The sequence below is a fragment of the Strongylocentrotus purpuratus genome, unplaced genomic scaffold (assembly GCF_000002235.5).
Source record: "Strongylocentrotus purpuratus isolate Spur 01 unplaced genomic scaffold, Spur_5.0 spur5_scaffold_17, whole genome shotgun sequence".
NCBI lineage: Eukaryota > Metazoa > Echinodermata > Echinoidea > Camarodonta > Strongylocentrotidae > Strongylocentrotus > Strongylocentrotus purpuratus.
The window spans coordinates 20,540,290-20,552,300 of NW_022145602.1; the positions used below are offsets into that span (position 1 = coordinate 20,540,290).

The following is a 12,011-nucleotide window of genomic DNA, read 5'->3' on the forward strand; positions in this document are numbered from 1 at the left end:
ACTCAGCCAGGGCCGCTGAATAAGCGGGGGGGGGGGGGGGGGGGGGGGGGGGGGTGTAAGAAGCAATTATATTTTGTTGGGTCCAATTATTTTTAGGGAATATGTTGGAAAATGTATTGAAATTATGCTTAAAAAGCTCAAATTATGCCAGGCATATTAATGCCAAATGCTAAAATGGTAAAAATTATGCCAGATCTGGCGTTGTATCCAATACACGTTCCCTATGCCGTAGACGTTAACGTACATTCAGTACGTATTACGTATCGGGGATGCGTACGTACATGTACGTACGGTATTCAATAATAGACTGTGTTTTGCTGTATATAAACATGGCGGACACTGTCACAGAGAAACCTGTTGTTGAGGAAGCTTATGGGAGTGGGGATGGGCCCAGAGACACAATCAAAGAAGGTGACATTGTCGGTCAGTCTTTTGAGAATGAAGATGGGGCGGACATCGAAGCTACGTTAGACACAGAGGAAGAATTTGGTGGCGCTGTGGATGATGCACATAAAGTGTTGAGTGAGTTTGACGGATGACCTAGCTAGCCTTAACTTAAGACTTATTATTTTAAACTTAACAACTTAACTTAATTTTTTAAAAAGTTAAGCCTGGTTTAAGGGCTGGGTGATTATTAATATGATATATGTTACGATATACGATATCCGATATATCCGGTATCCGTCGTAGTTCAATAAACATGGTCACCATCATCACAAACCTGACTGCCGACTCGTCTATTATCATGAGTATCTACCAAATCTAAGACCCTCGAACTCATCATGGTGGCAGCTGCTGGGATCTTCGAAATCAAGTTTGATTTTTGAAGACACAATTGATCCAGTTCACGACAGTTGGGAAGTATAATTAGCAAAATTATCGTCGATTAGCGATTTGTCACGTCGCACTTTTTCGTATGCATAGTACGTGCATCGTACATACCGCACAGTGTACCGAGACACTGATGCTACTGCATAATCCCGATGAACTCGTACGTGAATGGTGATGTGTGTATGAGCATATAAAGGTTCATAAAGCCTGCTCAGAATAGCCTAATCAAGTTATAACTGTGCTCAATCACTGACACAGGGGTCTGCATAATAACTAAACTAGTAAAGTAAATCTAAAATTAAACTAAATCAGAGGTGTGAACATTAAACCTGTTTTCAGATAATATTAATAATAATATCTGGTGTGTGAGGAATTGTCACTGTCGGACATATTGAGTGAGAGTGATCAACATTTTCATTGCATGAGACACCTAATGACATTCACACAGGTGTGAGAGCGTACACAGGTTTACGTGTACGAACCTTATCAACACCAGCCGGTTAGGACCTGTTCACACTAAGATAAACAACACAAAGATTTACACTCATTCATATAATCTGTCGTAACCAATACGCACACGTGACATATACAATGAGTACTAAGTATCCAGAGATGAACTGGGAGGTACCAGACCTACCCGAAGAGTTCAAGCTATTTAAGCAGAGAATGGAGCTCGTGTTGGCAGATCAAGAAATAACTGAAAACAAAAAAAAGGCTATAAAAATCAAAATCGCTGTAGGCAACGAAGGTTTGCGCAGAATCAATGCGTCTGGGCTATCAGAGGCCGACCAAGAAAAACCACAAGAGCTGTGGAAATTATTTGAGAAACAAATAAAGGTAAACATTAATTTTCGGGTCCATCGTCTCGAGCTGATGCGATATCGGCAGAGACAAGATGAGAGCATTGACGCATTCGTTACTCGATGTAGAGACAAAGCCAACACATGCGATTTTGAGGAATCCGAGCTTGCCGAGCGGATAATGGAGGTAGTCATCACCTCAACACCAAGTCTAGAATTCCAGAAATTCCTATTGGACCAGCCTAAAGGATATCTAATCGAAGCAATTCTTGTAGAGGGTCGAAAATACGAGGCAGTTGCGGCGAGCAGAAAATGCCTAGAAACGCTTGAGCCGGCTAAAGAAAGTATAGATTCATTCAAGCGGAACCAGGGACGAAAGACGTGTGGAAACTGTGGACGTATCCACAAACCTCGTCAGTGCCCTGCGTACCACGATGTGTGTCGTGCCTGTGACACAAAGGGCCATTGGGCCAAGTTCTGTAGAAAGGCTAAGAACGATCGTAGTCGAAAACCAGATCGTAGATCAGATGACCATAAATCTGATGACCGTCAACCGAAACACGGTAACCAATCACGATCAAAATCAAAGGGTCGAAAGTATAAACCGATAAGTGAAATGGACACTGAACATGATACTAGCACAGATCATGAACATCAACAATCAGCAGGTCCATCAAACTTCGAACATTTTGACACCATACACACGATCGGAACACACACAGTGATCAACTCAAAGGGTACAGTAGCTTTTGCAAACATTGACATCATATGCCCACAGAAATCAGGTCAGCATTACCTATATCTGAAGATAGACTCTGGGGCAAGCGCTAATACTATCACAGTACGCACAGCCAAACAAATATATGGTGACAAGTGGAGGCAAGTAGTGAAACGTACACCAGTAAAGCTAGTAGCATATGGCGAAATATCAATACCATGCGTTGGTACACTAGACATAAAGTGTAGATACAAGAGTCCAGAATGGTATACACATACATTCTACGTAGCAGACGTGAATGGACCAGCTATCTTAGGGTTGTTAGGTTGCACAGATCTCGGGATTATCACAATCCACACAACGCACAAGGACACACCTACACATACACCTATCACAAGTGTTAGTGACCTCAAACAAACATACCCAGATCAGTTTGATGCCATAGGAAGCTTTAGCGGGAAAGCAATGCTGCATCTGAAAGATGATGCAGAGCCAACCATAGATGCACCTAGAAAGTGCAGTGTCCATCTGAAGGACAAGATCAAAGCCGAACTAGATAACATGGAGAAGCAAGGAGTCATCAGAAAGATAGAACACCACACAGATTGGTGTAGCTCGATGACCACCGTTGTGAAGAAAGATGGATCCATACGGATATGTCTTGACCCCAGAAGGTTGAACGATGCCTTGAAAAGGTGTCCACACAAAATTCCAACCTTGGAAGAAATCCAACCAATCTTCGCAGGAGCTCAATTCTTCTCCAAGCTAGACGCAAAGGCTGGATACTGGTCAGTACACCTAGCAGAGGAATGCCAAGACCTGACCACCTTCAGAACACCATTTGGAAGATATTGTTTCCAAAGATTACCCTTCGGCTTATGCACAAGCCAAGACATCTTCCAGCAACACATGGATAGGATCGTCCAGAATGTGCCTGGCTGCGTATGTATCGCAGACGACATTGCCATTGTCGGGAAAACAGAGGAGGAACACGACAAGAATCTCCACTTACTCATGGAGACAGCGAAACAGGAAGGACTCGTGTTCAACAGCTCCAAGTGTACTATCAAGAAGGAAGCTATCAGCTACTTTGGATCCATGTACACAAGATCTGGAATCTTCCCAGATCCAAGCAAGGTTGAAGCTATCAACACAATGCCTTCACCCAAGGACAAGGAAGATGTTCAGAGATGCCTAGGATTATTCACATACCTAGCACCATACATTCCTAATCTATCAGAGAAGTCAGCACCACTTCGTGAACTCCTTCACAAGGAAATTCCATTCGTCTGGGACGAGGATCACGAATATGCCTTAAACAGCCTGAAAAGCGCAGTCTCATCGGGTGCATGCCTGCAGTTCTTTGACCCAAAGAAAGAGACAACCGTTGAGGTAGATGCATCAATGAAAGGGCTGGGAGCATGCCTGCTCCAAGATGGCAAACCCGTAGCTTTTGCATCCAAAAGTCTCTCCAATGCACAGTCCAACTACTCGAACATAGAGAGGGAAACCTTAGCCCTAGTGTTTGGTATCGTCCGATTCCATACATACCTATTCGGGAAGGAATTCACTGTGATAACAGATCACAGGCCTTTGGAGACAATTTGGAAGAAACCTCTAAGAAGCGCACCACCTCGTCTACAGAGACTATTGATCAAGGTACAAGGATACAGATGCCAAGTCAAGTACCGACCTGGGAAAGAAATGATTCTTTCAGATACCTTGAGCCGTCTTCCTAACCCCAAGGAAGCACGCGATGTTCCACTAGACATCAGAGTGGAATCAATCTGCTCCGAAGTAGAAGACACTCATCAAATCGACTTGATCTTCTTCGGACAACACAAGAGAACAGAACTCCAGAGGGAAACATCCAATGACCCTGTTCTTAGGTCATTGTGGCAGACAGTCACTCAGGGTTGGCCCGAAACTCTTCAGGAGCTGCCGACATCCCTCAGGGAATTCTGGTCTTACAGAGATGAGATTGGAGTATCTCAAGGAGTACTCTTCAAAGGAAGCAGAGTCATCATACCGAAGACACTTCGAGAAGATATCCTCAGACAACTTCATCTTGGACACATGGGAATCGAGAGCACGAGACGACTAGCTCGTGAGACAGTGTTCTGGCCACACATCAACAAGGACATTGAACAGATCGTAAAGCAATGTGCTGCATGCCAGGAACACCAGGCAAGGCAACAGAAAGAGCCGTTACTTCCCCATGATGTACCTTCAGCACCTTGGACTAGACTAGGAACAGATTTGTTCATGCTCAACAGACAAGACTATTTACTCGTCACTGACTATTACTCCAAGTATCCGATAGTCTACAAGCTGACTGACACATCAAGTGCTGCAGTAGCCAACGTGATGAGTGGAATCTTCAGTCTATTTGGTCCACCAGAGGAGATCGTATCCGACAACGGTCCACAATTTGTCGGGAAGCACTTCAAGGACATGTGCCGGAAGTGGTCGATCACCCATACAACCTCTTCACCTCACTATCCAAGATCCAACGGACTAGCTGAGAGAATGGTTCGTACCGTCAAGAATCTGTTGAAAAAGTGTTCACAGACTGGCCAAGACAGTCAACTGGCTATGTCACACCTAAGAGCAACACCCGTTGACAGTCACATGAGATCACCTGCAGAGATGTTGTTTGGAAGACCCATCAGAACAACACTGCCAAGTCATCATCTTTCAAGAGAATCTACCACCACTGATCATCTCTTGAATCGACAGAGTAAGATGAAAGAAACGCACGATCGACATGCGGGTCCAGATCTTCCACCACTCCACGTAGGACAACCAGTCAGAGTCCTACATCCCAAAGATCATACTTGGATACCAGCCAAAGTATCCAAAGTCTGCGACGAGCCTAGGTCGTATGAAGTATCAACACCTAACGGAGGAATCCTGAGACGAAACCGATCTCACCTGAGGGAGATTCCATCGTCAACCAACCCTACTCCAAAGCGTGTTAGGTTCGACGAAGACTACACTTCATCTACTCAAGCAGAAACACCACAACAGAATGGCAACAACCATCAGCCAACACCAGAAACTCAGAACATTCAATCTAAAGGACCAACATCAAACTCGCAAACCACAACAAGATATGGACGCAACATCCGTACACCAGCGAGATACATGTTTGAAGATTGAAACTGAACTCTTAAATTTCTTCAAAGAAGAGAGAAGATAAAGAAGAACACAGAAGACGCTTAGTTTAATGTAGTCTAAGAAGTTTATTGTTCATATGTATGTATAATCATTGTACAGTATTTTTGGTATGACAAGCATAATGTTTATAAGTCTAAACAGATGCTAGCCCAAACATGTTTCGTTTGGAAATTCATTTTATAAAGGAATCAAGTTATATCAAAACTATGTTCAATCTTGCAGATCAACTGTGAAGTTGAAAGTGGAACGATATAATTATATAGACAGTTAAATACTCATTCGTTAATACAATACAAAAGAAACGTATTGAAAACAATTCAAGATTTTATGTTATATAACCTGATTGGAAAAGGTTTATTAGGAAGCAAATAACCAAAACTTGCATACTACCAAAAGTATTGTTATCAAAGCAATATGTCATTAATCATCGATCAGTGATGTTCACTGATTCCCAATCTTTCCAGAGGAAGGGGGATGTTACGATATACGATATCCGATATATCCGGTATCCGTCGTAGTTCAATAAACATGGTCACCATCATCACAAACCTGACTGCCGACTCGTCTATTATCATGAGTATCTACCAAATCTAAGACCCTCGAACTCATCAATATATCATATTGATATCACCTAGAGCTAGCCTTAATTTGGATCAATTTACCTGTGTGAACTGGTGAAGAATGATGTAAACAAATCATCTTACTTTTTTGGCGCGCTTCTTCAGAAACGTATCCAAAATTTGACACATAACTCGGGCGTGGAGATACCCTATTAAAACAGGCGCTTGTTCAGTAAGGTATCAAAAATATGACCCGTAACTCCGGCGTGGAGTTACCCTACTAAAATACCCAAAATGAAGTAAATATTCATTAACTGTTAAAGGTAAAGACCAGTATTGGAAACGCCCCAATTTCAAAAAATGAAATGGAAGCTTATTACCAATCATGTGAAAGAATGACTAATACATGATGATAACAAATTTGCAGGGAAACCGCCTACTAATTCATATATTTGGTAAATTTGTTTCTCTCATGGTCTGTGAGAGATATAGGGTAGTCCCATAAACATCTTTCCGTGTATAGTGCTTGTAACTTTACGGAAAATGGGCCAAATTTCTTATCATTTTGATGATTCCAGAACCTTGCAGATGCTAGATGCTAGATAATCAACATTTTCTGATCGATTTCACAACGTTTCTTTCACAATGCAATTGCATGACCATAACTGGTCTTTACCTTTAATAAGGTGTCTGATCGCGCACCCAATGTTGTGTGCTAAAACCCTTCCCATAGAGATTATACGCATCCCTACGTGACCATGCAAAATTGGTCAATGATTTTATGAAAAAATTTGAAATTCAAACAAATGATCCTGAAGGTGAAACTCAATAAATGAGGTGTCGTATGAAAGAGCAGGTTTTTCTCCATATTCCCCATAGGGGGCCACCCCCAGAATTCTAAAAATATCTTGGTCAAAACAGCGATTGAAATGTTGTTTGCATCCTAGCTCCAAAATTTGCCACTTTCCTGAGCTGCGCCCCCGCGGCTTAAGCAGGGCTAGACGTAAGGATAATATCGAGGTGCTTTTTTTTTCGCTAGCCCCAAGGGATCATTTGTTCTAACAGTTTGAAAATACCCTTCCCACATTTTTGGAATCAGCTAATTAGGGAGGCGTGAGCTCCGCTCAGTCCAAACCATGGTTACATCGCGTAACATCTGCGCATATAGTGAATGAAAGTATGGATAGCCGTTCGCGCCATAAACCCTGGAAGTGAATACACGTTATAGTCAATGGCAATATCGCGGAGACTCCGCGATATTGCCATTGACTATAACGTGTATTCACTTCCGGGTTCCATGGCGCGAATGGCTAGCCATACTAGTCAATGGCACGTATCGCAGAGACAGCGTGGCTCAAGCTGCAAGTTGCGCATGACATGCGTACGCTATGCATACGCTTGCATATCGCGCGATACAGCTGTTTGGCTGAATTTAGCAAAACAACATAACTTTGCGTGTACGTCTTTTTCGTCGATTCTGAGCAAAATGCTATGAATATTTCAGCGTTTCGAAGGGGCTGTATCTTTTGATAGAAACATCGGTGAGACTTGAAATTTGAAATATATTATTCTGATTACATTTTTAATTCAAATATCAAACAAAAATAGTGAAAAACGATCCCAAATTGAAAATTGAAAAATCGTTCAGACACCCTATTGTTATGTTTATTACCTGTTTCGTGTCAATTTTCTTGTTATTTTTGGAGTATTTTTCGGAAGAACAATATACATTTTCTCAGGTTTCATGGCAAACCGCTGCAGAATACAAGTGCATACTGATGGTGGATTAGCGGGCGGGCGCACGCCTGTGTGAAGTAATATACTGTAATATCCCAGATTCTCATTACGGTAGATAACTTCATAAGTTGTTATATTTATTACCTGTTTTTCTTGTCAATTTTCTTGTTATTTTTGGAGAATTTTTTGGGAAAACATTGATATTAATATACATTTTTTCACAGGTTTCACGGCAAACCGCTGCAAAATACAAGTGCATACCGATGGTGGGTTGCGGGCGGGCGCGCGCCTGTGTAGAGTTATCTACGGTAATGTCTCAGATCCTTCACACATGCAGGCGCGCTATTTCTATGTCAGCACCAACCATGCCAACTATCGTAAATATTTATCCTTTTCTGTCTACATTGCAAATTAATTTCTTCATATTCTTGAAAATCAACTGTCTGGACTCCGGTACGTCACAAGCCGTCCGGATACCCAATTTCTTGGTACACATGCGATGTACGCTAAAATGTCTGATTTTGCATTGCCATATCTTTTTATGCTGACTTTACGACAATAGCGATAAGTTTAATGTACTTGAATAGAGATGCTCAGAGAGTTTGCTGAATTTGTGTGCTTATTTTTACATTGGTGGCTATTACAGTCGTGAAAAAAAAAAAAAAATTATTTTTATACACCACTGTCACCACACTTGACAAAATGCTATTCAAGGTTCATACCAAATTGTTTAATATGGCTCGACTATTCTCCCCTTGCATGTAGAACTTCAGTCTCCATCGGATGATTCCATTGCAACATTGGGGGTGGATCAGCCTGAGGAGCAGAGAGGGGTGACAGAAGCCACGGCAGATCAAGCAATGGAACCTGATAACTATGAAGACATAGCCAAACATAATATCATTCAAGTTGGAGGTAGGTCTTCTGGGTTTCTCTAACCAGCTTAAAGGCACACTGTCCTACTTGTAGCTACTTGCTCCCTCTATATAGAAAACTTCCCAAATCGGTGCCTGTTGGTCCCCCATGATCCTCTTTTTCTTATGTTAAATGAGAGCTGAGTTAATGAGATAGCCACCTGTCACAGTGACCTCGATGGCTCACTGGGTGGTCTAATCTCTTCTTGCTGAAGTAGTAAAGCCTCCCTTTAAAAGGAAAATGTCATGTCAGAGTGGCTTGTATAATTGGGCCCGTATTCAATTCAATACTTAAGTTTGAAATTTGAGTATCTTATTTTAACTTACCGGTAGTCTTCAGCTTAGATAAATACTTGGCAAAATTTCTGACTTAATCTTAGTATTGAATTGAATACCGGCCCTACTGACCTGCATGACATGGTATAGAGTGTTGCATAATAACTGGGTATCATACACCTAGAGCCGTCGATGCAGACGTTACTCGATGGCTCATTGGTAGACCAGGGGTCTCATAACCGGGAGGTCCCTGGTTCAAAACCAAGTTGATGTGCTAGTGCGCTTTGGTAAGGCATTAATCCTCATTACCAGGTCCCTCGGAGAGGACTTGAAGCTGTCTGTCCCCTGGTTGTTTAACTTTACAAACATACACATGCTTTCTTAACAGTCGGGTACACCAAACCATCAAACCAATGCTGTCACCTTGGATAACTTTTCAGAATGCCGAAAACTAACATTATGTACATGTATAACATGTAGGCCTTTGCTTTCCTTCTGTTATCTCATGCAGAAGTAAAATATTCTTAATTTTGTTCCTGTTCTTTCATTTCAGCTTATGCTGATCTGTCTGCATTCAACTGTTTTGTAATTGAGATTTATTTTGAAATGATTGGGAGAGTAAGTAGTATTATGTTAGTTGACAATTGGGAAGTTTTTTGTAGAGGCGTCGTAGTCCACTTGTTTAAGCTAGCACTTGACTTGAAATGAAAAGGTCAAGGGTTCGATCCCAGACAAGGCACTAAGCTCTTTGGCAAGGTATTAATCTATATTTACCACTCCATACCAAGGAGAGAAATGGGAAACTGGAAGGATGACAAAATCATTTGTGTTATTAAATGCCATATTAGACCCCACTGTGTCCATCTGGTAGGAATACTGGTGGAGATGGTGCACATTGTGCATGAATGAATCTGATGACCATGGGCAATAATAACTGTAAAGTGCTTATGCAGGCGTCAATTTGGAGCAAGGACCCACCCTCGTCAAGTCATCATCTTTTTTCACCTGAGCCAATTATTTATAAGGTCAGGATTTCACCACCACTTCATTTGCTTTACAAAAAACATAGGCAAAGTATCACTCAATCGGCAAATGTGTTCGTCCAGGTTTCATCTTTGAGCTACATGTTTTTCCATAGGTGAAGCTGTAGCATGGAGTCTAGGCAGTGTAGGCAGTGTAGTGTTTACGGAAGTACTGCAGACTGTGCAGAGGTAGTATCATTCGCGAAAGCAAAGACTTGCGAAAATGTCTCTTAGCCTGCCATTCGCGAAAAAATATCTGTACGATAAAAATAACAGCTTACCGTATACAGTAGTTGTTGAAACGCCACGACTTTGACATATTTTCGACACAACCGGTGTAGTATCAGCAGAAAACACAAATTACTCACAAAGCTTCACACCTTTTATCAACTTTATTGGAAAGCTTCACCCAATTATTTAAACAGAACGTTGAGACTACATCAACAAATGTATTGACGGTCTTGAGCTGAAGCTTCGGCATCGAGTCAATGTTGATATTTGGCAATCTCTGAAGAGGGTGGGTCCAGGCTTCACTGTTATGCCTGCATTCAGGGAAAAAATTAATATTTATTTTTCGGGGGCTACTTTTCAAGCTTGCCTACATGAAAATAACATTCTAAAATTTGTTTTGCATTGAACTCTACGCAAATTCATGGGGGCTCTTTTCTGATTTTCGGGGGCTCTTTTGGGCATTTCAGGGGCTAATTCGCCCCGAGCCCCTGTGTATTTTTTTCACTGCCTGCATTAGAGGCGGTATTTGTAATAAATACTATATAAATCCAGATTATAATTGTCATAATTAATTATCCTTTTTTGTGTGTGCTAAATGTAGGAGACGATAGCGCAGGGAGAAAGCTGATCTTTATCAATTGCAGCCGATTTCCTCCCAGCAAGTCTTACAACCAGATGAGATTACTTGGGTGAGTGCATTGGTTATGTTCATACGGTACCGTCCTACTTTTAAGCTTTTACGTTTTCATAAACCGTTAAGTTATAAAGAATGATCCACTGAGAACGACGGGGGTTCTCACCCTTTTCTTTGTGGAGTAATCAGTGAAAAAAATACACGGGGGTTTAGGGCGAAATAGCCCCCGAAAATCAGAAAAGAGCGTACTTAAATTAGCATAGAGTTCAATGCAAAACAAATTTTAGAATGTTATTTTCATGCAGGCAAGGTTGAAAAGTAGCCCCCGAAAAATAATTTTTTTTTTTTTTCCTGGGAGCAATGTTCGATTGAAAATACCTAGTCTGTTCCTAACAGTATACAGTGACATCAGGGAAGCAAGAGTTGAACGAAATGTCAAACGTCAGCCTTCAAGCCAGTTTGATAATTCAAGTGTACACATGTGTACCGGTATCCTTTATAATCCATATCCTTCGTTCGTGTCTCTTTAGATCAAGATAGTTATTTAAAGTTCCTTAATTAAATTACATTAGATTAAGTTCTGCCATCGCCCGATTGCTGCGATGGCCGTCTCATTAACAAGGGCCAGGTCTTCATCTGTGCAACCCGTTCGCCGCACTGCAAGATGTGGTCCATCGTCTGAGTCTCTCAGCAGTCGCAGAGAGTATCATCTTCATGGGCATAGCCCCATCTTGCCATGCTGGCCTCACACCGACCCAGTCTCGTCTGTATAAACATGCCTGACAGCATACCCTGGGAAAAGTCATTTTTATTACTAGTGTTTTATCCCCGGCCCCCCCCCCCCCAACTCCGTGATCGGAGGGATACCATGCGTGTTACCAAAATGTCCGGTAAAGGGGTACTTTTCACGCACCAAAGTCTGGCTTGTAGTACACAAAAGCCCGTTTTACACACCGGACTTGGGGGGTGTTTTCAAAAGGAGGGAACATGCATATGCGTACCCTTAATAACACTGAGTGGGGGGGGGGGGGGCGGGTTTTATGTTACTAGGAAATTAATTTTGTGACATACTATTGATTTGCATGCGTAGGACTCCTGTTTGTGAGAA

General features: G+C 41.9%; 1 protein-coding gene across 2 annotated transcripts in view; it reads left to right on the forward strand.

Moving 5' to 3' along the window:
• Positions 1-268: 268 nt before the first annotated feature.
• Positions 269-12,011, forward strand: part of LOC115918720 (rho GTPase-activating protein 8-like) — a 44,589-nt gene continuing 32,846 nt past the window's right edge. The window contains exons 1-3 of one of the 2 annotated variants that reach the window (XM_030987892.1): positions 269-522; positions 8,592-8,741; positions 10,871-10,958. In XM_030987892.1, coding sequence (XP_030843752.1) covers positions 270-522; positions 8,592-8,741; positions 10,871-10,958 — 491 coding nt within the window. In that variant the 5' untranslated portion in view covers position 269. The remainder of the gene's footprint in view (positions 523-8,591; positions 8,742-10,870; positions 10,959-12,011) is intronic. The other variant, XM_030987893.1, reaches the window with a different exon arrangement.